The following is a 25,112-nucleotide window of genomic DNA, read 5'->3' on the forward strand; positions in this document are numbered from 1 at the left end:
CATAGTACATTCCAGCCTCAATTTGTGTGATACAGCGCATATTTTCAAAATAGCCCAGCCCATGCTCATATAACTTATCCGCTGTTGCACGTGTCTTGTGTTGCCATGTACTGAAGTGCAATTTGCTTGAGTCATGCTGTTTTTTGAGTATTTTCACGTGAGGCTTGCACTCGAGTAGCCTATATTTGTGTGGGCTTTTCTGTTTTAACCCCAAAGCACGCCGACACAACCTTCTCCAACAAAACCAAACTCAAACGCTGGGTTATTGTCAGCCAAATCAGTGTGGCAATATGGTCTCTAAAGTGTTCTCCCCGATTCAGAATGGTTAATTTGACTCGCCACTTCATTTTGGGTTTTAGCTATTCAGTCCACATGTAGCGGAGTTCTTTTTTCAGGGTCTTATTAAGCCAGAAATATATGAAAATGGTCATAAAATGTCTGGTCTAATTTCTCATTATTAGAGGGAATAAATTCTAAGTTGGCGCCTAAATGCAGTAGTGAAAAGAGTCAGTGTTTATATTAATTTTATGCAGAAAACCAAAAATATACAGCCAACAGTGCTCCTGTGGTCAGAAACATCAATGATGAAGGGCTACAGGATGGCAGAACTGACATAGGACTCATAGCATCTTATCCATGTTTGACTTGTTTGAATAAGACAGACAATTAATACATGCCATGTTCAATATATTTATGTTTTTTCTTTTCTGAGGTCTAGAAGGGTATTAAAAAGCATTGTGTTTGATTTTTAAGTTTTGCAGCAAACCCGTTTTTGTGTTCACTTTCATTCTTTACTGTTCTCGAAAGCTATTAGAATGCTTAGGACATGCCTCTCACTTTTAAGCTCTACTAATTTATTTTAGACCAAAAGGGTCCAAAAAGGGCTCTAATAAACTTAAAGGTCCTATACCCTATATTTTTCTTGCATATCTCAGAGGTCCACTTTCTTTGGTTATATATCAGTAATAGACAGCATTTGTTTTTAAATGACTGTTTTCTGACTTTTCTTTGTCCCTTACTAAACAGGCTGTTTGTGTTACTCTTCCTTTAAAACTGATATATGTAAATGATCTTTGTTCTGATTGGTTTGTCTTGTATCTGCCTCAGGATGTGTCAGCCTGTGCTAGTTGTGCCTTGTAGGCATGGTGTCCACTCCATTTATAAGCAGCGCATGATCCAGCGTATTCCACTTTTGATGCTCTGGCTCAGTCAGCGAAACTGCATTGTATAATAACAAACACCACATGGAAAATACGGAGCCCTGCTGGTGACATCCCATATAAATAAAAATAATATGCCTTATTAACAGATGGAAACAAGATCCTAATGCATGGCTATGACTTAGTAAGGTGTGGGAATGAGATAATTAAGTTGTGGCCATTCCCATGCCTTACTAAGTCGTGGCCACACATTATTTTTATTTATACAGGATGTCACCAGCGGGGCTCCATAGAAAAAACGTGGCAAACCTTAACAAAGAATGGTAAAGTTAAAATGTAGTTTCTGAATCCACAAGAGACACTTCGTCCTCAATAAGTACAATTACAACAGTTTCTAGTAATGTTTTTATTTAATTGCAGACAGGCTATACAACAATTTACATAAGAGCCTGTATAAGTGCCTCCAATACTCCATTTACACAGGATTCTCTGCTCTTTGCACTATGTAAAAAGCGGTGAGCTGGCACAGATAAATGCAACACACCCACACTTCATTACCTCACAGGGTGAATGGGCAGCGTTAAATTAAATATGCTGAATAAATGGATAATTTAAAATGTGTCTGTTTTCATGACATCACAAAAACAAGGAATTCAAAACAGGCTGATTTGCATCTTAGTTTTCATATATGGACCATATGGACTGGGAGACTAAATGGTAAGTTTTAAAACTTTACATATTACAACCAATTCATTCTTTAATTCCATGGTATGAGCCCTTCAACTCTGTATGCTGAAAGATGCACTAAGAAGTACACCCACTGTGCCATTATATATATACATATACATGGTTTTAATTCAGCCTTACGTAAATTATATTATACAGACTCTGCTGCTGTGCTCAACTAAATATATATATATATTTAGTTGAGCACAGCAGCAGAGTCTGTATAATATAATTTACGTAAGGATGATAAAATGTTTGAAAAATGAAGTTATTATTAGGGATGGGGGGAAAAATCGATTCTTAGATGCATCGCGATGCGGATGTGGATGATTCTGAATCGATTCACAAATGTCAAAAATCGATTTTCTAAATTTTAATTGACAGTGTAATGTTGATGGAATGCAAAAGGCGGAATTTTGCGAAGTGCAGAAGTGCAGCGCCCGGACAGTCTGTGGTGTGCACACTACATTAAAATTATCAATGTTCGTCTTAAATCTTTCTCTTTGCCTTTTCATTAGCTGCTAGCTAGGTGAATTAGCAATTATAGGCTACATTAATTCCAGCTTTAAGACCATTTATTGTAACTGTGTTTGAACAATCAGCAGAGCTCTATTTTACTTTACCTAGAAATCTAATTCAGATGTGGAGCCACAACCAGCCAATGAAAGAGGCGCAGGTTGCCGACCCTTGAGCTAGCGTATGGAAGCACTTCTGTGGAGTTGAGGGGGAAAACCATATTACATGTTTCCACCCATTTTCCGCCTAGTTGTAGTTGCTGCCAACCAGAGGACCATCGATCAAGCAATGTCAAAGCTTCCACCCAACTCGGAGAGAACGAAGCAAACTACAAACTCTATGGAATCTTTTATTGCCAAGGATTTGCATCCGTTCTCAGTCATTGAGAACTAGTGCTTTCGTGCTATGTTGCCCACTTTGGAGCCGAGTCCCGTCCCGAAGATATTATAATGACACAGCGACCCCCACTCTCTACAACAAGACAAAATATGATGATAGAATCGCTGAAGAAAACGGGTAGTAGACACCCATTGCCACAGGATCTTATTTCACTGTAACTGCGCATTTTATCGCAGATAAGTGGCAGCCTGCATCTCATGTGCTCAAAACGAGCAGTGAATGATAGCCTTCCAGTTCACTTGCCACATCGCTTCTGTTCGATTTATTAATAAAAGATATGGGAAGTAAACTCAAGTAAATGGATCATTATAAATACTTTGCTTTAAAACTACGAAGTTCTCACACAGTGAGAAAAAAAAAGTCCTGTACAGAAAAAAAATGCATCGATAATCGTTTTATAATCGCATCGCAGCCCTCTGAATCATCATCAAATCGAATCGTGAGGTGCCTAAAGACTCCCACCCATAGTTATTATACTGTAGCGATCCACTACCGGCTGTGGACACGGGGGAAGAGTGGCCACGCAGAGCGGCGTCGCAGTCTACAGTGTGGTGAGCGGCAGAGAAAGCGGAGAAGCCAAGGAACCACTGCTGCGGCCGCGAGGAGATGCGCCGCATCGGGGTGGAGGATGCAGCGCCCAGTCTCTCTCTGCTCCGGCGCACCTGGGACGAGGACACAGCCCCGAGGGAGGACTGGCAGTGCGCGTGCCCGAGCTATATGTGTTTACCAGGACAGTGGACACTCTGTAACCCTTCTGCACACCGACTCCGAGAGGGGGTTGGTGTGCCCTCACGCGCCCAGGGACTTTCTGTAATTTCTGTACTTAGTCTGTGCGGACATCAGTACACAGCTGTGGTTGTTGGAGTAATTGTATCTATCGAGGGAAGGCATTGTGTGTGTGAGCTGTCCACCCTCCATGTGTTAGCGTGGGGTTAGTGCTGAGCAGAGGGTCTTCCCTGCGGCACGTTACAAAAAGAGCACTTATTTGAAGTAGTGTGTTTTCCGCGTCTTCTCCTATGCTGACACCACAATACTATACTAATTATACTACATTATACTATACTAAAGTGCGCATTGGCCGAGGGACCGCTTGATGGGATAAACGCTTAAAACACCGGCTCACTTATCTGCTTCAGTGTCAGTCAAAAAGAAACCAGGCCACCACAGGAGAGACCACAGAACCAATAAACAACCTTCTGTGAAGAATGAGATGGAAATATGTCCGCCAGATGGCGCCTATCATGACAGGGAGCGTCGCCATGTTCAGATGGGAAAATACAGGATCCACATGTTCCCAGTAGAACGACACAGAAAAACGAAAGCGAATCTACAAGCTCATATAATTACATTACCAAATTCAACCGCAGAATAGGACTTAAAAAATAATTTGCTGGCACACCTACATAAATACACTATATGTCCAAAAGTTTGTGGACATCCCTTCTTGTTAGTGAATTCAGATACATTAAGGTGCACCCACTGCTGACACAGGAGTTCAAATGCACACAGAATTACATACACTTGTTATCTCCATAGAAAAGCATTGACAATAGAACGGGGCGCTCTGTAGCAGCTGTACAAGAGCCTAAAGTCAACATGTCTAATGTCAAGCGTGAGCTAGAAGAGTACAAAGCCCCCAGCATTGGGCTTCGGAGCAGTTGAACTGCGCTTTCTGGAGTGAAGGAGCTCCATCCAATACCTTTGGGATTAGTTGGAGTCATCCATAACTGATCATCCAACATCCAGTGCCTGACCTCACTAATGCTCTTATGACTGGATGCAATCAAATCCCGACAGCAATGTCCCATCATCTATTGTAAAGCTTTCCCAGAATAGTAGAGGCTGCTACTACAGTAAAGCGGGTCAAAATCCTTTTTAATACCGTTAGTTCTGGAAGAACCATTGGAAAAGCATGCGTCCACAAACTTTTGGCCATATCGTGTATCCACAAACACGTACTTATATGTACGTTTTTCTCCCGTGTAACTGTTGGAACTATGTATTAACTTAACCAAAACGCTGTTAAGTGGGCCTGCGCCATTAGCGCAGTGTTGACATTTGACGGTGCAAACTCAAGCGGTTCAGACTTGTTTCCCCTCATCAAAGTTTACTTGTAGCCTACTATCGTGGTGGGCGTTCCACAAGCCCACCCTGCTCTCCTCCAAATGAGAGCTGAAGCGGACCACGTGTCCGGAGCTGGCCGTGACTGGCTTGGCGAAGGGGGCGGCGAAGCTTTGACGTAAAGCAGCGGCGCATACTTATTCACGAGGGCGTCTTAGAGCAAAGAGGAGTGTAAGTGTGTGAAGTGTATGAGTGCATGTGTGTGTGAGAGAGAGAGACACCTGTTGCAGAGGAGCCAGGAGTTCAAGCGCTCAACTAGACGGTCAGCTTAGATCTCGAGGACTTCGTATCGCTCTGCAGAAGTCCGGCCGTGTTTGGGTTTTTTTCCCCTTCCTGCACGAGACTGTAAACGTTTCCAAAATCGCAGTTGTTTACAGCTGCGTCCATGTGTGACACATACAGCCCGGATTCGCAGTGCGTATCGCCGCCATGCAGCATGAGCTGGGCGCTGGAGCCCGCAAACTTCTACGAGAGCAAGCTGATCGGCGCGTCCGCGAATGCTAAAGCGGCGCGTCCGGATGAGGAGGACGGCGGCGTGGTGGAGCTGAGCAACGCGCCGGCCATCTACGACGATGAGAGCGCCATCGACTTCAGTGCGTACATCGACTCCGTATCTTCGGCGCCCAGTTTCGAACTCTGCCATGACGAGCTGTTCGCTGACCTGTTCAACAGCGCCGTGAAGCAAGAGAAAGGTGACTTCTACCAGCTGGGCTCCGCGCACACGGACTTTGAGCGAGCCGAATACGGCAGCAAGAGCGCGTTCCCGCCGCCTCCAATCAAGCAGGAGGCTGAGTGGAGCGACGGGGACGCGCCTTCGTCGCTGCCCTTGCAGATCGAGGCGTGCGCGCAGACCTCGGTAAGCCTACACACGGGCCAGCCGCCCACGCCACCCGCCACGCCGGAGCCCGCGCATCGCAGGGAGTCCCGTGACAGGGGCAAGAAAAGCGTGGACAGGCTGAGCCCGGAGTACCGGCAACGGCGCGAGCGCAACAACATCGCCGTGCGCAAGAGCAGGGACAAGGCGAAGCGGCGCAACCTGGAAATGCAGCAGAAACTAGTGGAGCTGAGCGCCGAGAACGAGCGCCTGCGCAAGAACGTGGAGCAGCTGACACGCGAGCTCTCTAGCCTGCGCAGCTTCTTTAAGCAGCTGCCCGAGTCGAGCGCTGACAGCCGGTGACACAAAAACTCAGACTCTGCCTTCTCTTAATGTTTTTTGTTATAACGAACTGTTGGAAAACATACCTCAAAAGTGACTTGAATATACTTTCACTCTGTAGCATACGTGCATTAAAAGTTAGGCCGTATTGATCTTGGGCACTGAACTATGGTTATCACCTTCTGTTCGGTTGCTGCCTTGATGTGTTTTGTCTATTTTATGTGAATATTTTTCGATTTTTTTTATTCTAAATTATTACAGAACCTTCATATGCTATGGTACGTTTTATAATTCCGAACTTTGTATCAATGCCAGAGCATGTTGGAAAATTTTATATAGTTTGTACAAAAAAATGGGAATACTGTTAATAAATGTGTAATAAAATGACGTAAAATCTCACAAGTCCTTCGTTTGAATGTACGCATGCGCAAGAGCAGGGGCGTGGCCGCCAGTGCTCCTCGAGAAGACCCTGGCGCTAAAATGTTTAAAAAAAGAAAAAGAAAAAAAGTGTGCACTAGAGGTAAAAGGAACTATAGTTTAAGGTTTTTGTAGTACATTTTAAGGTTTTGTTACTTTTAGACAGGTGACCACACCATGCTAAGATAAACGTCTCTTACTGCTCTACGAAAGTACAAAATGCAGCCATAATTATGCCTGCCTAATTTTGTCAAACTATGAAACACCTGGGCAAGAAAGCAAGGTAGACATGGTAGGGCACTTTTTTTTATTTCAGATGAAGGGTGCAAAATACATGCTACAAAAATACACACACATTTTCTAAACAATAACACCATCTTTTGGAAGTCTGAGGTATTTTGTGTGAAAAAAATCTTCCCTGTAAGGACTTCACTTTTAGAACACTGCACATTTGTAAAGAATGCAAAAAAAACATATTCTATGTACTAGCAAACACCAATGTGTTTCTACAAGTAGCATTTTTAGAGTGGTGTGTTACGGTGGAATATTTCAGATGGGCTGCTTGTATCTTGTAGCTGTAGCATTTTATAATTCAGCCTACACCACTAGAGAGAACTGAGCAACATGATGATGGCACACAAACACTCAAGAGTCTGTAAAAGACAGATTTCATTTCAATGTAGATTTATTAGGATGGCTGTGATGACTATGTTGCAAGATCCACAGTTGAGTTTTAACAAGGACGAGTCAAACAATGATCTCCTCCAAACTCATCCAAAGGGTGGACCTCTTGCTGATAACATGGATGAATGCACAGAGAGGACCAACTTTCTTCCCAAGTACATTCTCCACCTCATATTCCTGTCAGGCAAAGAGAATACGCAATCAGTATGTGTTTGGAAATATAAGAGCTTTTAAACACAGTAAACAGTTTACCACTGGAGCATACAGAGCTCTATGACTGATGAATAGAAATGTTTCTCTGGGATAATTAAGGCATTTTTTGTGTCAGTGGGCCAGTTTCCCCAGATCCAGATTAAGCCTAGTACTGAACTAAAAAAGAGTTTCTAATGGAGATTCAAGATTGCACTGCAATCGAGACTGAAACCAGGCTTAATCCATGTCTGGGAAAACAGCCTCTTAAAGTCAATGAGCAAAGTGAAAAAGCACCACAAAAACATGGATCTAAAACCTATAACCCAGTGGTCTCCAACCATGGTCCTGGAGAGCCACGTTCCTGCAGAGTTTAGTTCCAAACTGCGATAAGCTGCCCCACCCCTTACTTAACTTCAATACATCTGATCCAGCCAATCAGGGACTTCAGAAGAGGTTGATTAGCTGGAATAGATGTGGCTAATTGTGGTTGGAACAAGGCTCTGCAGGAAGGCAGCTCTCCAGGACCAAGGTTAGAGACCACTGCTATGAACACACTTGGGCTCTCTTGTCCCACCAGTGTTTTGAACCAGATCAGACACTCTACACTACATTATAACCTAATCTCACATCTTAATCACAGCACAAGCCTACAGTGGCATATACACTTACATAGAGAATCTAAACATGATTATATATAGGACAGTAATAATGATTACTTAATCACCTGATCACAATTATTCAAGCTGATCGTAATTGTTTTAGCTGACTGCAATTATTATCCACAGTTCCAGATTCCACACTTATATGTTTACATGGAAACAGTGTAAAATGGATGTGTTCTATCCATGGGGTTGGGGTAAATGCATGTAAACAAAATAAAGCAAAAAACGTTCTAACTGCTGACTGGTACTACATGATACTTTTAGAAGGCAGTGGTGTGCAATGTGAGCTGTTTCTGCTGTCAATTGGGAGCTATTCGTTGTTAATCACAATTGTTTATAAGGCAATTTATCATCAGGTAAAATTTCATGATTGTGACAGGTCTAATTACAGCCACTTCTCAGAATTAAGTTTAAAGACCCTCACCTCAGCACATCCTGTAGAGTTCAAGAGAGACATAATGGATTTCTGCTGTAGCTGATAAAAAAGAAAAAACTATTGAAGCATCAGATTTATATGCATTTGTTATAGGCGTATTCCACAAGTTTCTAAAATTTACAAATACTACCTTAGCAGTGTACTCATGTCATGGTTACTAGATAAAGAAAATAGTGCACTAACAAGTATAATGCCAAGATAGGAGTTTAAGCACAAGCATAAGCTAACCACATGAGCTTACAAGCAGGCAACAGAAATGTGTGCTCTTTGACACAAGTACACATGAACAGTGACATCCATGTGCTACACAGTAAAACAAACATGGAGATCTTGTACAAGTATGCTTGGGTAATAAATTATGTTTTTATAAACCTAAGTAGCTATTTCTGTATATATGACTAAGTAAAGGACTGACAGTATTTTAGTAACACTTTGTTATCTACTCGCATCTCAGTTTCATAAAACATGCCTCAACACTATCTCAGACTTCTAGGAAATAAAGTATGAGGATAAGAATCAAGCCTTCAAAAACACATTCTTACACCCTGTAAATATAATCAGATTTTTTTCACATTTCCCTTTTTAAGTATCTAATGGAAACAACATGTACACAGCAAATGCATAATTCTTTTAAAAGCTCACCTTAACTTTCACAGTACAGTGATTAAGTAATGGACAACTAACAAATACTTCAAGCTGCATCTTTGTAGTTGGTTTGTCGACTGCTCCACATGTTGCACAAAGAAATGCTTCCCTGAGAACAGACAAAATAATCATTAAGGGATTCAACAATATAGTGAAATGTAATTTTTAGATGGCACCAAACTGGAATCAGAATTAAGTTTTGAAGACTACAGCTGCACTATTCAGATATATTTAGCTTTGTAAGGCTCAATTGAAAAGGTATTACTTTTTTTAAAGGCTATTTCTGTATGTACTTCATGATATATGCACAAGTACTTGTTACGACCCGGTCTAGGGTCAGGCCGTAACAGAGAGTGAGAGTGGGCTCTAACTATTAACTATTTATGAACAGCTTACCTCAATATTTACATTGCATGAGATGTTTCATTAAATAAATGACACTAAATGACCTAAGAACTATATAATATTAAGGAAAACATACCACTTTAGTTTGATGTCTAAAAGGTGTCTTGAACGCTCTACATTACTTGACAAAGATGCTTCATAACAGTGCTGGAAGTGGAACAAATGTCTAGTCACTAGTATTAGGGGTTCACTAACATCAAACTTTTTAAACCTTTTTAAATATGTTATTCAATGTATACACATAGGTTATAAAGTCTGTGTAGGAAGCCTTCAAATACAGTTTTGCTGTTTCTTTCCAGCAATGTTGACTCAGAGTTTAAAATATTATAAAAATACTGGTTGGTTCAACAATTGTTCTTTTAGGAATGTTCTTAGTTTGGTAATGCACTCTTCCACACATTAACACACATCTTACACATCTCCTTTAGTGTTTTCTGTTTGAGAAATGAGTAACAGTTCACTCCCCACCAAACACTTTGTTTTCAGATTTACAAATCTGTTAAAGCATACTGTAAAGTTTTTCAGAGGTATATTAGGCATAGTTACAGGTGCTAAGGACCAATAAGGTAAACCAGTTTGCTACAGCACCACCCCGAAGCAGACAATATTAAAGACACAAGCTCACAGATCGTGAGTAAAGCAGCTAAACAATCATCTTTCCCTGAATTTGTATTTAAGTGACTATTTTTCCCCCGACAGACAGCATTACATTATAGGTTTAACTTCAGGTTAGAAAAGGAAAGATTTTGAGACATTCTGGGGGTCTAAGAGGTTCATCACCAGGGGGGGTTCAGGACCCCCTGTATTTCACACATTGCTTGTGACGCTCAATAATGGTGTCTGTTTGTGGAGAAAGTACCACCCTTCAGGAAAAGCCAATCACGAAGAGCCAATAAGCTTGCTTGTTACGCTGCATGCGGGAAAAGCCCCCTCGTTGTGGAGATCTACGCAAGTGCAGCAACCAGAACATCCAGAGAAAAATGTTTTATTGAGCCTAACGTCTGCGTTATTGAGCCTAACACTACGAACTATTTATTTAGAGGTTTCTGTCAGATTTTATCAGTGATTTCAAATATGTTTTAGAAATGGAAATTTGACCTTCAGTTTCAAGTATTTTGGTCTCTGGAGTGAACAGACTTTCCTACAAGGACTTTGTAGCATCTTATTTTGATGCAGTTCTCACTGATCTGAGACCTATGATGACTTAATAGTTATTCAGAAATATGAGTAGTGTTAAGAACAGGGCTGTAATGATTAGCTAGCAAATTTGCAAAAATGAGGACTCACAAAAGTTTCAGGGTGCAAAGCACGATTCACAAAGCAGACATGGCAATTCACAGCACAAAGATGATGTGCAAGCGTTTAAAATCAAATCATCCAAGTTCCAATACATTTTCTGCTCCTTCGATTTAAAAGTAGTGCTTTTAATGAACTAGCCTAAGCGCCTACACAGAAAACAACGTCCCATGGAAGAGACTTAACAAAATGGCTCCAAACTAATACCACCCAGTCATCCCAGCCAGTACAAGTTAGATCTGTTTAGGATGCTTCCGAGACGATGAAGTTGTGAGCATTAATACATTAAAATGATTAAGCTTTCTTTTTAAACTCAATAATTTCTTGTTTCTTCAAAACATGCTAGTGACATTTCTAATGTTTAATTTAAAAACCCTATTTGTTTGCCATTAAATTAATAGGTTTAAATTAAGAGCTAAGATTATGTCCGTTTGTTGGTTTATTCTCTGAACCTATTGGCAACAGTTGAAAACAACTAAAAGTCATACGTAAGGTCACACATTCTTTTAAACATCAGTGTTTAAATTCAGTTTAAGTTCATCATCTCAATCATTTTCTTCAGAAAAATATTCAAACTACAGTTCTAAAGCGCAAGATGTCGAATTTAAGATATCATAGGACATAGGACTTACTGTTTGGTCTGTATTGCCTCTAAGCAGTCACTTCCACACTGACTGCAAGTGGGCCATGAGAAAGCAGATTCCTCATCCACATCAACCACCACTCCTGCACAACAGATATTACAAACTAGAAATGTGTATTAAGGGGCAATTTTTATCACCCTGATACCACATATAATAGCTAGTAACAATGCAATAGAACTCATGAATACAGTAGTGGTCCATAGCAGAAGTTACATAACCTGCCAAGTAACTATAAAGTATATGCTGCACACATTAGTTAAACTCTCATTCATGCATGCACTCACAGCACACAGAAGTACTGCATGTATCAGTCTAGACAAGTCAAAGTTTATTTATATAGCACTTTTTACAACAGGCATAAACAAAGCAGTGTTACAGAAAAATCCAGGTCTAAACCCCTATGAGCAAGCCAATGGTGACAGTAGCAAAGAAAAACTCCCAAAAAGCAAGAAAGAATCCTTGAGAAAAACCCAGACTAAAAAGGGGAACCTATCCTTTTCTGGTCGACACCAGACAGCAAAACAATAACAATAGAGCAATATGAACAGAGAATAAGATTTTACCATTAACAGAACATAAAGGGGAAAAGCAGGTGAAGCAATGGCCATGATAAAATAGCTTAAGTCTGTGCATGCAGCAGTATCATCAGGAGGGTCAGTGGCATGCAGGTGAGGTTTGCACAGCTTTGTACTGCAATACTGTACATACCATATAATATTTATTACTGATAAGAACTCTGAAGGAGGTCAACTGAACTTTTCAGGCAGATGCTTTGCTTTATCTCCAGGAACACACCACATAGTCCAACTCTGAGGTCTGCGCTAATGTTCTCTACTGCAGCTTTTTAATCACCATTTAGAAACAGTGCTAAAAGGCAGCCATTCCGTTCAAACCTGTGCAGAGAAGCTGATTTACATTTTATACTACTAGTAGACCAGACCACTGCAACGCTCTTCTTCCTGGTGTAGTATAAAAAGATCAGAGAGGTTACCATTACTCTCATACTAAGTGGCTGCCTTAAATATAGCACACCTTACACCTGTACTTAAGTGTAGGCTGAATGAGTAATGGTTTTTATATCAAAATATGCAATTTGAAAAACTGCAGCTTTCAGACTGCATGAGTTGCCAATTTGATTTTAGCCTACATTATCAACAAAGCTGTGTTAACAAGTTTTAAGTGGGGAAATTAACCCAATAACACAGCACGTAACTTATTAAAAAGTAATTGGAATTTGAATTGCAGTCACAATATCCGTCAGACAAATTGCTATATTTTTCTCCAAACCGTTCAACCCTGTTTAAGTGTCTTTACTTTTAATGGCAATGTCCCCCACCTCTTAATATTAAAATTACTTATGGGCTGCACAGTCCCTGGACATTTTTAAACATAATACTAAAATATTCCTATATGGAGAGAATATAGGTCTTTCAACTTGTTTTTTTTATGTTTTAATTATTTATCATCAATCTTATTTTGCTTTGGTACTTGTTTCTATTTAACTCTTACGTTTTCTTCTTAATATTAATTTTATTTGTTAACCTGTCTGTTTCTTTCTTACTTAATTCTTCCCAACTGCGTGTTAGCATGTACAGCACTTTGCACTGGGATGTTTGAACAAAAAGTGCTATATAAATAAAGGTTTGGTTTGCTTTGTTTTGATTTAGTATCCTATCAACCCGAGGAGGCTTTTACATGTGGAAAACCTTACTGATAAGAAGAGATCAACTGAACTTTTCAGGCAGATGCTTTGCTTTATCTCCAGGAACACACCACACAAATTCTGACTCTGAGGTCTGCCTTTACATGTGGAAAACAGCCATGCTGAAAGATACTTAGGTGATTGCAATGCATTTGATGCCTGTAATTGCAGTATGTGATTACTTCCATGAGGTCTGGTCACTGTGCCAAATGAATCTACCAATATTAGCTTAAAAATATGTATGAGGAGCACAAGAGAGAAAAGTAAAAAACAGAAGTTAAAAAAAAAAGAAACATTCACTGGATCAAGCCAAACTGGTTACTTTTTACTTTAAAATAATATACCCTCATCCATTTACTGTCAGAAAATCGGTGTTTAACACTGTTTTCCTCAAAAACGCATCAAATGCCATGAGAAGAAACAAACACAGACGAATTAGAGATTAACTAGGCTCCTGGAGGAAAGAGTTCAGCACATGACAAGTTACAAGAACAGCCCTGAAGCAATGAGAGAGATGGATAAATGGTTTGTTTTTAAGGTAACTGACATGCTGCCCTTTAAAATTCTGATCTTGAAATGATTTGGAATGTACTAACCTGTAAGAGTGCAGAGAGAACAGGCTGCGCTCTCTGAGCTTAGCTGGTCCAGCAGAATGGGCTGCAGCAAAGAAAAGTTCTGCTCAGAGTCCAGCTTGATCACAGACTGCTCCCAGCAAAATATTCGACCTGCATATAACAGAGACACACTGCAAATTCAGCAAAGAACTTTCTATGACAAATTTAAGCTATGCGCAAGCAAATTTGTTGTAAATCATGGCTAGGAATGACAAAAGATCACTACTGGATACTGTTGGATTTGATGTGCGAATCAGACTCACAGCAGCACAAGCCTTGTTTTTGCTCTTTGCCATTAACAGGCAGATGTGTAACGAATAAAATTTACTCTCGTTACTGTACTTGAGTACAGTTTTCCCTGTAACGGTACTTTTTGGAGTAGAATTAAATCACAGTACTTTTACTCTTATGAGTGTATCAGCTCATATACCAATAAGAACAAAGTGCGGTTAAATTCACCAATCAAAAAAACAGCAGCTCTGACAGGAAAAACACTACAGAGATGTCTATCTTAGTGGAGCAGGAAAGAGGAGAACTTCACCAGCACATATGATGAACAGACCACATCCAAACGGTCATCTGTATTCATTTTTGTATGAACTAAAGAAAACAGCGTTATTATCAGGGGCCAAACACAAAGCCCTCTGAGATCTCTGCTTTCACAACTCGACTCCAGCCTGAGGCAGCATTAGCCGAGCTAGCTGATGCAAGCTAAACAGGTACCGTGCTTACGGTTTTCTTCTTTCTTTTATAATGCCTCCATCTATTAAACATAAAATCTGTTGCGTATATTTTATTACAAGTGCCTGTCAGCTACTTTAATTCACAGGTGTTGCCCATAGCCTACAGTTTACCGTTTAAAATACAGCCTAGCTTAGCTGCTGTTTTGGAGATAAACTGTCGTGAAAGGCTGTGACAGAAATCTAGTCCAATACAGGCTCTTCATCACCTCTGGACAGTAATTCTGTCACGCTGTTGTTGTTTAAACTGACTGGCCTGATCTGATCCCTCCCCACCTCCTCGCCTTCTCTCTGCGTCTCTCTTTCTCTCGCTCTCTGTCTCTCTTTGTTTGTGTCTTTCTCTTTCTCTCTGTGTCTTGGAGTTTGTCTAACTGTGAGAGGCTGTTTAACTTTAACTGTCAAATGAAGTAATAATGTCTGATTCTGTATGAAGTACAGCATGATTACTAGTGAATTACATTACAGTAAAAATCAAAGCTGGGTAAACTGCTGATGTTGCTGCTGATTTTAATGGTAGAAATATTCTGAACAGATATCAGTGAAAATATACAGCTTGAAGGCTGTGAATATGTTTACTGTCTGTACACGGTCACACTTATTAACGTAAGCTAGAGTCCAAGGGAGTTGATGGGCAGCAGGACTCTCAGTAAAATTACATTATTAATTAAGCAATCTACTCATAATTTTAGTTTTTTTTTCTCTTAAATTAACTTAAATAGACAGTAACAGCCTCTGCAAAGTCTTTCAGGGATTCTAAAATACTTTATTGGAAACAGATAAGCTAGGAAGTCTGATATAATAATCTAACCATGAAATGCATGCAGTGTAATGTAAACCTTGTTCCTTACACAGATCACAGAAAGCTGTGTAAATGTGCCCTAGCAGAGCATACTGTGATCAGTCTCAGCTCTCAGAACTTTTTTCCCCCCACATAAAGTTTTGCTTTAGTGTTTTTCTGTACAGATTATTTCCAATGATGTAGCCGAGTCAGCTCAGAAATATTTTCAGGTTGTGACAGCAGAAATACAAAAAAGTAACTCAAGTACTTAAGTAGTTTTTCAATACACTAATTATGTACTCTTACTTAAGTAAATTTATTTACTAATACTTCTACTTGTACTTGAGTAAATTATCACTACAGTAACAGTACTTATATTTAAGTAGAGATTTTCAGTACTCTTCACACCCCTGTTAACAGCTAGGGCTTTTAATGAACTAGCCTAAGCAGCTTAATGGGAAAAAAAATGGCTCCAGAGTAACACTGTCCTGTCATCCCAGCCAGAACAATGTCAGATCGTTTTCCTTTTATTGTTTTTTTATTTAATAATTTATTGTATTAAATCATATTTTTGATTCAGCAACAATTTGAAACAAGAACTAAATTTAACACTAACATTTGCTTCTCACTGAAACCCTATTTAAGTGTCTATGGGGCCTGCCTCTTGATATTACAATTACTGGAGGGCTGCCCAATTCTATAGCCAAAATAGAGTTTTTTACCTTGTTTTTTTTATGTTTTTTATTGTTGATCTTATTTTGCCTTGGTTCTTGCTTCAGTTCAACTCCAATGTTTTCTTCTTAACATTAATTTCATTTGTTAACCTGTCTGTTTCTTTCTTACTTAACTCTAACCCAACTGCATGTTAGTATGTACAGCACTTTGCACCGGGATGTTTGCACAAAAATAGCTATATACATAAAAGTTTGGTTTGCTTTGTTTTGGTTTAGTATCATATTGATCTGAGGAGGCCCTTACACATGTGGAAAACTTAATTGCTTAGAAGATACTTAGGCTTCACTGAGGTCTTGTCACTGTGCCAAATGCATCTACCAATCTAAGCATGTATTTATGAGCACGAGAGAGAAAACGGACATTCCCTGGTTCTAGCCAAATTAGTTAAATTTTATTTACACTACTGGATACTTAGGATTTGATGTGTGCATCAGATAAAATGCGTTTTATTCAACAAACATTAATCCCACTTTATGCCAAAAGTTGTGACAAAATATTTGTACAAAACATCACATATAAGGTGATATACGCACTTAAAAGGCAGCTTACCATTCTCCATCACTGCATCTCTAAAAACTAGTGTTGGTCTGAGATGGGGGGATGTAATGGCCTCTCTGATGCAGGTCTGGAGCATGCAAGAGGTGCTCACATACACAGGCAGTGTTCTGCTAGTGCTCCCTGCGCTCTGCAGGCTGGGGTCAGTGACAAACAGCAAGAGGTCCTCTCCTACGCTCTGTAAGCAACCAGCATGCAGCAAATAGCATATTAGATGCAGCCCAGAGGAAAATAAACCATTAGATGTCTTGTATGCACACAACAAAACCCTGTACATACATACACATGCTTACACTCACCATAAGATTCACAGAAAGAATTTTCTTGAAAGACAGAGTTTCTAAGACATTCATAAATCCTTCAAAAAAAGACTTCACAGACTGCTAGTGAACAATGAAACCATAGACTGCAGTTAAGTGCACATCAAGCCTTTATATGGCTTGTTTACATGTTGACACTAGATCACTGAGATATTCTTCAGAAAGTCAAACCTGGTTAAGGGATTTGCTACTTTTCTAAAAAAGGAAGCTAGGTTTGAAGAAAAGGGACAGTGTTTTAATTCTTTTGTCAGTAACGATAAAGCACATTAACCAGTAACTTACAGAAAGTAAATTATAAATTACAGATGCACAAGAGTAGTCATTTGTTTTGTACAGTCAAACATATTTTAAAACAGACATGTAAACGTATTAAATGCGGTTTTATGCTGTTTTAATAATTAATACAACACCACTTGTGAGGACGTTTGAATCATCATGATTTTACCTGTTCTCTCTTATACACCACAACTGCCTTGAAACTGCACCAGCCACTAGTAGGCTTATTCTAAAAAGGAAAAAGAATATTTTATATATATATATAAAAAAAAACAACTTACAGCCTCTATTCATACTATTTGCATATGAACTATACATTTGTCTAGATATTCAATTCAAGGTCAGGCTAATAATGACAACTTGATTTTGAGATAACAAATAAATAACAATGGGAGTGTGTATTTCACCTGTAAGACCTCTTGGAGGGTGAGAATGACAGGTGGCCGGTATAGTGAGGACACATGTTGAGGTAGCACAGAGCCCTGCTGTCCAGCCAGTCTATAACAGAAGTTGGGTGATGGGACTCTGTCCTACAAGAAAACAAGCATTCAGCATCAGCAAAAGTAATCACACTAATTGATCAAAACAAGGCTATTAGCATAGTTTATGACAAAAAGTTTCTTCAGGTTATTATCTGCATGAGAATGTTATAATATTGGTCCAACGATGTCAGTGTCTACCAATTACAACTCCCTTACTCCCTTATGTATCATGCGGAGGACCAGAGGACAGACAAATTAAACAAGGCAAAAGGTTGTTGACCCTCATGGATCAAAAAAAATCATCTACTGTGGCAAAGGGTATGAAAAAGAGCACCAAAAATAGCAATGGTTCCAAAAATAGCTTGCCATCTACACTATTACAAAAGAAATTAAGAACAAGGTAGAAGTATATTGTGCTCATTTATAGTGCCATTATAGTGCCTTTAGTCATTGAAGTTTGACTAAAGCAATGTTTAATAGTCAGACAAGAGAGAGAAGATGGATACTAATGGAGAAAAACCTTCACACTGTAATGTAGAGAAGTATATTGGGCAGCAGAATGGTATTGGCTAAGGGTACCTACTGTCTGATGGCATGACTGCTCTCCATGAACCCTCAAAGGAATCAAAGGAGGCCACAAACTGTCAATCAAACTGAAAAGCTTAGTACATCTGCAGAGAAAAAGAGACAATAGTCACTTTTCAGCCATTTGATCAGTGGTAAGCTGACACAGTTGTATAATTACGTTGAGTAGAAAATTTGTATAAAATATATGTGGATGAATTTCAAATGTCGGGATGAGCTTTAAACTCTCCTGAATCTGAATGATCTGAATTTTTTTCTGCAGTTACTGTATTATTTTTAAACTAATACTAATCTGGTATTACTTATTCACATAAAACTGGAAGTGACGCAAGTCTCATGAACAGCAATACCTTGGAGGCCTTTTGCATATATGTACTGAACAAAAATGGATTTAATCACAAACTCTGCTAAAGCAACAAGAAGTTGAGTTAATGAAAAAGACGAGACTGAGCCTGTGTCTGTTTATGGTGGCACATTCATTAGCCTAATTTAGTTTGACGCCTGGAAAAAAAAGATTTAACAAACCAAGTGACAATCTGATCTGGTGCACCTGCAAGCTGAGGCTTGTTTTCCCTCATATTCTCATACACACAGATGCACAGTTATAAAACACCTGCACACAAGCACAGACATACTCAACGTCACTATGACAAGCTGATTTTTTTCCGTCATTACCATTTTTAGAAATCTAAACTGATTACTCAGATATAGGTATCTTTTGTATGTATCAAATCATACAGTGGCCAGGCAGAAACCTGTCTAGACAGGAAATGATACCACGCTGACACACATAGCAGACAGCGATCTTAGATACCATTTAGGACAATGAGTAGGGGACCAAACTACAGCTCAAATATATCAGGAATTTCACCAAGAAACAGAGAGAAAGCTGAGTTAGACACACTAACGGCTGTTTACTTCCTACAGCTGGGGGGCCATGAAAGCCCCTGAGACTGCAGGGATCAGTGTAAGCTGGTGCTAAAGTGTCTGTGTGTCTGTTCCAGCAAAGCAGGGACTCATTGTTCAGAACTAGTTCTACAGCCTCTTAATCCAAGGCCAGCTCACACTTGACCCACTCAACTGCTTCTTCCAGTCCAGCCAGACGTGGCTTTCAAAGGGCCGAGCTTAACTGTTACATAGAGGCACAGGGAACAAATAAGGGTGCCTGAGAAATGCAGTGAGCTTTCGAGGTTACACTTTTGGCAGTCCTCACCTCTGAATAGAAGTAAATGGAAATAGCGAGTACATTTGTTTAATAGTTACTAACACATGCTGCCTTTAGTATATAAGAAGCCCATGGAAGGGTGCCAAATCTCAATGACAGGAATACACTGCAACAGGATGTTACTCAAGTATCACTTGTGTAAATATAAAGTTATATATTGTGTTTTACTAATAAAAGATCTATTATTACATTATTGTTGTTATTCTTTAATTAGTCTTAGTATATTGTTATGGCCAGCACTGAGACAATTGCATGCCTGAAAACAATTTAGGAACTAACATTTTACTGTAAATATCCACAGAGCAGAGGAGATCCCTTCAGACAGATACTTTTACACACACACACACACACACACACTCTGAGACAACTGCATGCTTAAAAAACAATTTAGGAACTAACATTTTACTGTAAATATCCAGAGCAGAGGAGATCAGACAGATACCTTTACACACACACACACACACACACACACACAAATGAAATGAAACGAATGATGCCTCCTTCACACAGTCAGCCTAATTTATAGCACCTGAAGTATAATAATCTAACATAATCTTCAAATTTTCATGTTTATAAATTGCTGACACCTTACCTATACATGCCCATGCCACCATGATTCACTGATCAGGTTAGGCTAGACACAATTATTACATAATCGCCTAATCACATTATTCGAGATGACCACAATTATTTCAGTTGTTAGAATTCACAATAACATTAAAACACAACAAATAAAATATGAACTGGGTGTGTTGGGTTGAGGCAAATAATTGTAAATATGTAAATGATGTAAAAAAAAAAAAAAAAAAATATGATCAACAAAAATGTTATAACTTCTAACTTGGTTCTCTAACATGTTTATATGTTGTAAGCTATGTAGTAGGGTGACCATATGTCCTCTTTTTCCTGGACATGTCCTCTTTTAGGACCTAAAAAAAAAGAAGCATCTAGCCAGGATTTCAAAATCACCAAAAACGGCTGGGATTCTGCTTTTGCTTTCTATAGCTGCCCGTTCATTGTGTGTGTTTTGGTATTGCTTTGATCTTTCTTCTGCCTGCCTTCCCACATGCCACCACTGGTCAGTCATGTAGACGCCCTTCACGTACACACTGGTCATACTGCGTTTCAATCATTACCCTCGGCACCACAGCAACAGCCAAGAGTCAGAGCAGCTTGTCAATAGTAGCACATGGTGCTGAACAACTTAAAATGTCCAAACGAAAATGTAAATTTATAGATGGATTACAGAAAAATTCTTGTGTTTTCATCTCAGTTGGGATCCGTGGGAAGCAGAATGCATGACCTGCAAAGCTGGCACATACGTGTCAGTGTCAAATAGCAACCTAGAAGCGTACCTGAGCACATCAGCCGGACTGCCTGGTGAATTTTTTGTTTTAATTGTGATTGCTTTTTTTATTTTATTTTAATCTATTGCCATGAAAACAAAGTTATGTAAAAGGTTAAAAGCTAAACTGTTTTTTTTTTTATTTTATTTTAGTGTGGAGGTTGAATGGAAGGGCATGAAATTATTTGGCCATAAGGTCTATGGAGGCATTTGTTACTTGTCTTGTTAAAGACTAGCTGTTTATGTATTAAAGGTAAATAACATAGTTGCATGGTTGTGGACACATTTGTCAACTATTTTAACCTAAATTGCTCTATTGCTCTAAAAACCTTATTACTCTAAATTAATAACACATTAATATTTAATACATAAAATATTTAACAATTTATTTTTCATCTTGGATAATGTTTATGGTTTAAATTTAAACTTCAGGAGTACTGCTGCCTCTTGCTAGCTAGTTTGCAAATTACGTCAAGCTAATGTTATTAACGTTAAACATTTTCCCAAAGTCAGCAGGTCTGCTGCTGCCTCTTACTAATAGGCTTGAGCACAGCATGCGCACAACTGAACTCACAGGCATCACCAGCTTCTGCCTAGTTTAGAACGACAAATCATACGCCCACATACATTGATGTCAAAATGTGTACTTGCCATGCAAAGTGTGCACAGGTTGGTAGAACTACTTTAGGCTTGTACTTGTAGCTGCAAGCAATAATTAAGAACAGATAATTAACTCGTCAATCGCAATTATTTATTTGACAACTGATTGTCAACTAATATTTCATGATCCTGACAGCCCCAGATGAGGTTGCTGGAATAAGAGGATTTCTATTCTTCCTCCACACGTTCCTCATTCTAAGACTGCGGTACTAGTAAATCTTCATCTCATTTCTCCCAAAACTCTACATGCCTTTTATTTAGTAAACAAAAAAAAGTACCTTAGCATTTCTGCTGATGAGGCTGATCAGGTCTGCATCTTGTGGTAAAATCTTTGTGGTTATGTTAGTATATTCTCATCTTCATAGCCTGCGCGATATTGTCTTGTGCACTTTTTGTAAATTCCTGCTGTGTATCCTAACTTGTTACACCATGGGCCTGAAGCACAACATTTATTTCCAATGTATACAAGTTATATTGAGGAATGACAAAGGCCACATGACTTCACAGGACATCATGTCTCTATAAGTGTTTATGATCTGATCAACACTAATAATGTGATCTCCCATTATTTGCCTGGTGGTTTGGTACTGCTAAGCTAACCAATGCACTCTTGCTAGATACATCTAGAGTTGAAATTTAGAGCATAAAAATAATCCAAGATGAAAAATAAATTGTTAAATATTTTATGCATTATTTACATCCAAAGAAGAACTAAAAATGGCATAGGGAGCATCACTAAACATTTACATTAATTATGAATGTCAATATATCCCTTCCCTACAACTACTTATATTATGCTGTTACCTTCTGTGAACCACATTATAGCAAAATGTCAGTGATCATAATGGGGAACAAAATCCTGCATGGTTGAAGAGATGAGATTGGGCAGAGCAAAATAAATAAATAAATAATTAAATAAATAATAAAAAACCTAACATGCAAGATTTTCATGAAAGCTTAAAACAATAGCCTATTATAAATAGATTTTTTATCCTCAAAACACAATAATTACACCAGCCTTGTGTGGTGTGACGCTCAGCGTTGTCATAATCAACAGCCCGTTACCTGTGGTCAGTAGAAAAGTATATCAGGCAAGTTGATTGGCCAGTTGCTGGCCCATCGGTATGGCTTAATTAAAAGGATCATTGCAGGGTATAATGCATCCCATGTAGCTTCCTCAGCAGCAGCATTCTGCAGAGAAGCCTCCTCTGCAGCTAGTGCCAAAATGATACAGCCTATCAGGATTCAGAACTACAGCAACGTCATAGCTCCTGACCCCCGACCAGCCGTGAGGCTAAAGTTTGAGGAGTTTGAACAGTGAGTGAGTGGTGAGGAAGGCAGCTATCGAGATAGATAAAACAAACATAAGCTACATTAGCGCAGACAAATTCTGTAGCTGTAAGTTTGTCACCACATCATATTCCTCTCATCAATAGAGTACTTGACCATAATATGTTCAAGTTTATTGCGACATACAAAAATAAGCACACTGAAAACCTTTTAACCAAGTATGGTAGTCAACGAAAAAAAATTGAAATTAGTGCTTGACACACATGATTATTTATATTATACTAGTAAGCCATTTTTTACATTTTTATTTTTGATGCTGTAATTTGTCCTTAGCATAAAAGTACATAAGTTAAAAATCTGAATCCAGAATGCATGGATGAAATGGTGATTACCTCTCACGAGTGAGGCGCTGGATCACCTTCAGTCCCTGCAGAACACACACTTTACCTTCCAGCTGCTCCATGTGGTTTTTTAGCTCCACTTCTGAAGATACATACTGCAACTTCACCTCACTGAACATGCCATAAACATCTTGGACGAGCATACAAAACCTGCACAGAAAGAGAGTTTCACTGTAAAACACAAAAGAAATGTTACTTCAACCCTAAAAAAGTGTGCTCTGGAAGTTGCAGTAAACATCAAACATGAAAATGATTCATTCAGGCAAGTGAACAACACTGCAAACAACCTTGTTTCTTTAGATTTAAGAGTTTATCCTCTAACTTTGTGTCAGAGGAACATCAGTAAGCCAGAACCAGACCTGTGATGTGGTGTGTGGAGGTGTCAGACTGAAATCCTCTAATTAGCATACTGTAGATATACTGTATTTGGATATTCCCAAATCAATTTATACTTTGGATAAAAACATTTAAAATCTGTGTTTTCGGTGCAGGGTATAATTAAAGAAAAGACAATTTGAACTGTTTGTCTACATTATTGGTCCATCACATTCCACAATAACCTTCTGATTCTAAAAAGTAGAAATTTAGGACTACACATTTACTCGCTACTTTATTAGGTACTTCTACAATGTATTTACACTTAATGCCCAATTTATCAGGTCCATTTACCAAACAGGTGCATTTTGTAAGCCTGCAATCACCAATTATAGCTCATCTTTTTCTCTGCACAATTTATTAGCCCTCTTTAATCCTATTCATTGATGGTCAGGACACCCACAGGACCACTACTGCATTATTTAGGTGGTGGATCATTTTTAGCAAAGTAGTAATGCTGACAGGGTAGCGGCATATTAGTGTAGTAAGTGTATATTAAATAGACGTTTGGAAAAATGTCAGGCTAGAAACAAATTATTTTTTATATTTATGGTTAATATTCCAATGTTTAGCATTGTCCTAAATTCAGAAGAGTTAACAAGTAACTTAATACAAAAACAAAAGCACAAACAAAATCATGACATGTAGCGACATGACTATACTCTTAGTATACACAGCCTCAATTGGCACTGACATCGAAGTACCCATTCTCCAACAACCCCTCTCTAATAATGATAACAGACCAAAGACAGATTTATCCTTCCATAAAAGACTTCTGTGATGTGTGACTACAGAAAAAGTAAATCTGAAATAACCTGTGACAGGGAAACCAGCTAGAAACAAAGTTTAAATGTTGTATGCAGAGATGTACGCTGGACAGAGAATATCTGCGATGACAGGTCCCAGTTTAAGAGGCAGACAGGGTCAAATGGTTTCAGTGTCATGAACAGTGAGGCTTGTTTCGGCCTGTGTGGGCCTGTGTGTGTCTAAATGAAACTGGAGAACATGGGGGGGGGGTGACAGAGCAGGAATGAAACTGAGGCACCGCGTGCTTAGAACAGGTCGACATAAACAACTACCTCCATTTCCCCTGCTCTGTTCCCGTCTCCCCACACAGCACTCTCCAGGGGAAGAAGCTGTCAGTGACTCCACTGGGCTGCTGCCATTGGCCAGCTGCAGTGGCTGGCCACCTTCAGGAATTTGTTATTGTGAGTAATCGCAGGAATTCACAGCAACTTGGGGGCGCTTCCTGGAACTGCACACCACTGAGCTTGTTTAAACCCACACACACATGCATGCGTGTATATACACACACACACACACACCCACCCCGAGAGTAGCTCTCCCCAACAGAATGTTACCATGAAACAGGATTGGTAGGGGTAAAGTGGGAGGGATTACTTCCGCCACTGAATTCACCAATGAGGAAGCAGTTTGTGATAAACAGGCTTGAAATCAGACACCTCAAGCACATTGTGTTCTAACCTCTTCTTGAAAACATCCCCTCCCCTCCTTTTCTCTAAAGAGGACTAAGCACTTCTTTAGCTTGTTTATACTCTGTAGCTTTTAC

General features: G+C 39.3%; 2 protein-coding genes across 5 annotated transcripts in view; one reads left to right on the forward strand and one right to left on the reverse strand.

The window, feature by feature from the left end:
- Positions 1 to 5,062: 5,062 nt before the first annotated feature.
- Positions 5,063 to 6,477, forward strand: cebpd (CCAAT enhancer binding protein delta). Its single transcript, XM_036592146.1, has one exon. The coding sequence runs from the start codon at positions 5,308 to 5,310 to the stop codon at positions 6,097 to 6,099; it is 792 nt and encodes a 263-aa protein (XP_036448039.1). The 5' UTR covers positions 5,063 to 5,307; the 3' UTR covers positions 6,100 to 6,477.
- A 314-nt stretch (positions 6,478 to 6,791) lies between these two features.
- The window catches only part of spidr (scaffold protein involved in DNA repair), a 56,468-nt gene continuing 38,147 nt past the window's right edge, over positions 6,792 to 25,112 (reverse strand). For all 4 annotated transcript variants that reach the window (XM_036592108.1, XM_036592125.1, XM_036592117.1 and 1 more), the window contains 10 exons: positions 23,159 to 23,317; positions 18,245 to 18,332; positions 17,587 to 17,709; positions 17,349 to 17,408; positions 16,578 to 16,761; positions 13,758 to 13,886; positions 11,448 to 11,541; positions 9,112 to 9,223; positions 8,458 to 8,508; positions 6,792 to 7,356 (listed from right to left, as the gene is read on the reverse strand). In XM_036592108.1, the coding sequence (XP_036448001.1) occupies positions 7,243 to 7,356; positions 8,458 to 8,508; positions 9,112 to 9,223; positions 11,448 to 11,541; positions 13,758 to 13,886; positions 16,578 to 16,761; positions 17,349 to 17,408; positions 17,587 to 17,709; positions 18,245 to 18,332; positions 23,159 to 23,317 (1,114 nt within the window). In that variant the 3' untranslated portion in view covers positions 6,792 to 7,242. The remainder of the gene's footprint in view (positions 7,357 to 8,457; positions 8,509 to 9,111; positions 9,224 to 11,447; positions 11,542 to 13,757; positions 13,887 to 16,577; positions 16,762 to 17,348; positions 17,409 to 17,586; positions 17,710 to 18,244; positions 18,333 to 23,158; positions 23,318 to 25,112) is intronic.

The sequence above is a fragment of the Colossoma macropomum genome, unplaced genomic scaffold, assembly GCF_904425465.1.
Source record: "Colossoma macropomum unplaced genomic scaffold, Colossoma_macropomum, whole genome shotgun sequence".
Classification (NCBI taxonomy): domain Eukaryota; kingdom Metazoa; phylum Chordata; class Actinopteri; order Characiformes; family Serrasalmidae; genus Colossoma; species Colossoma macropomum.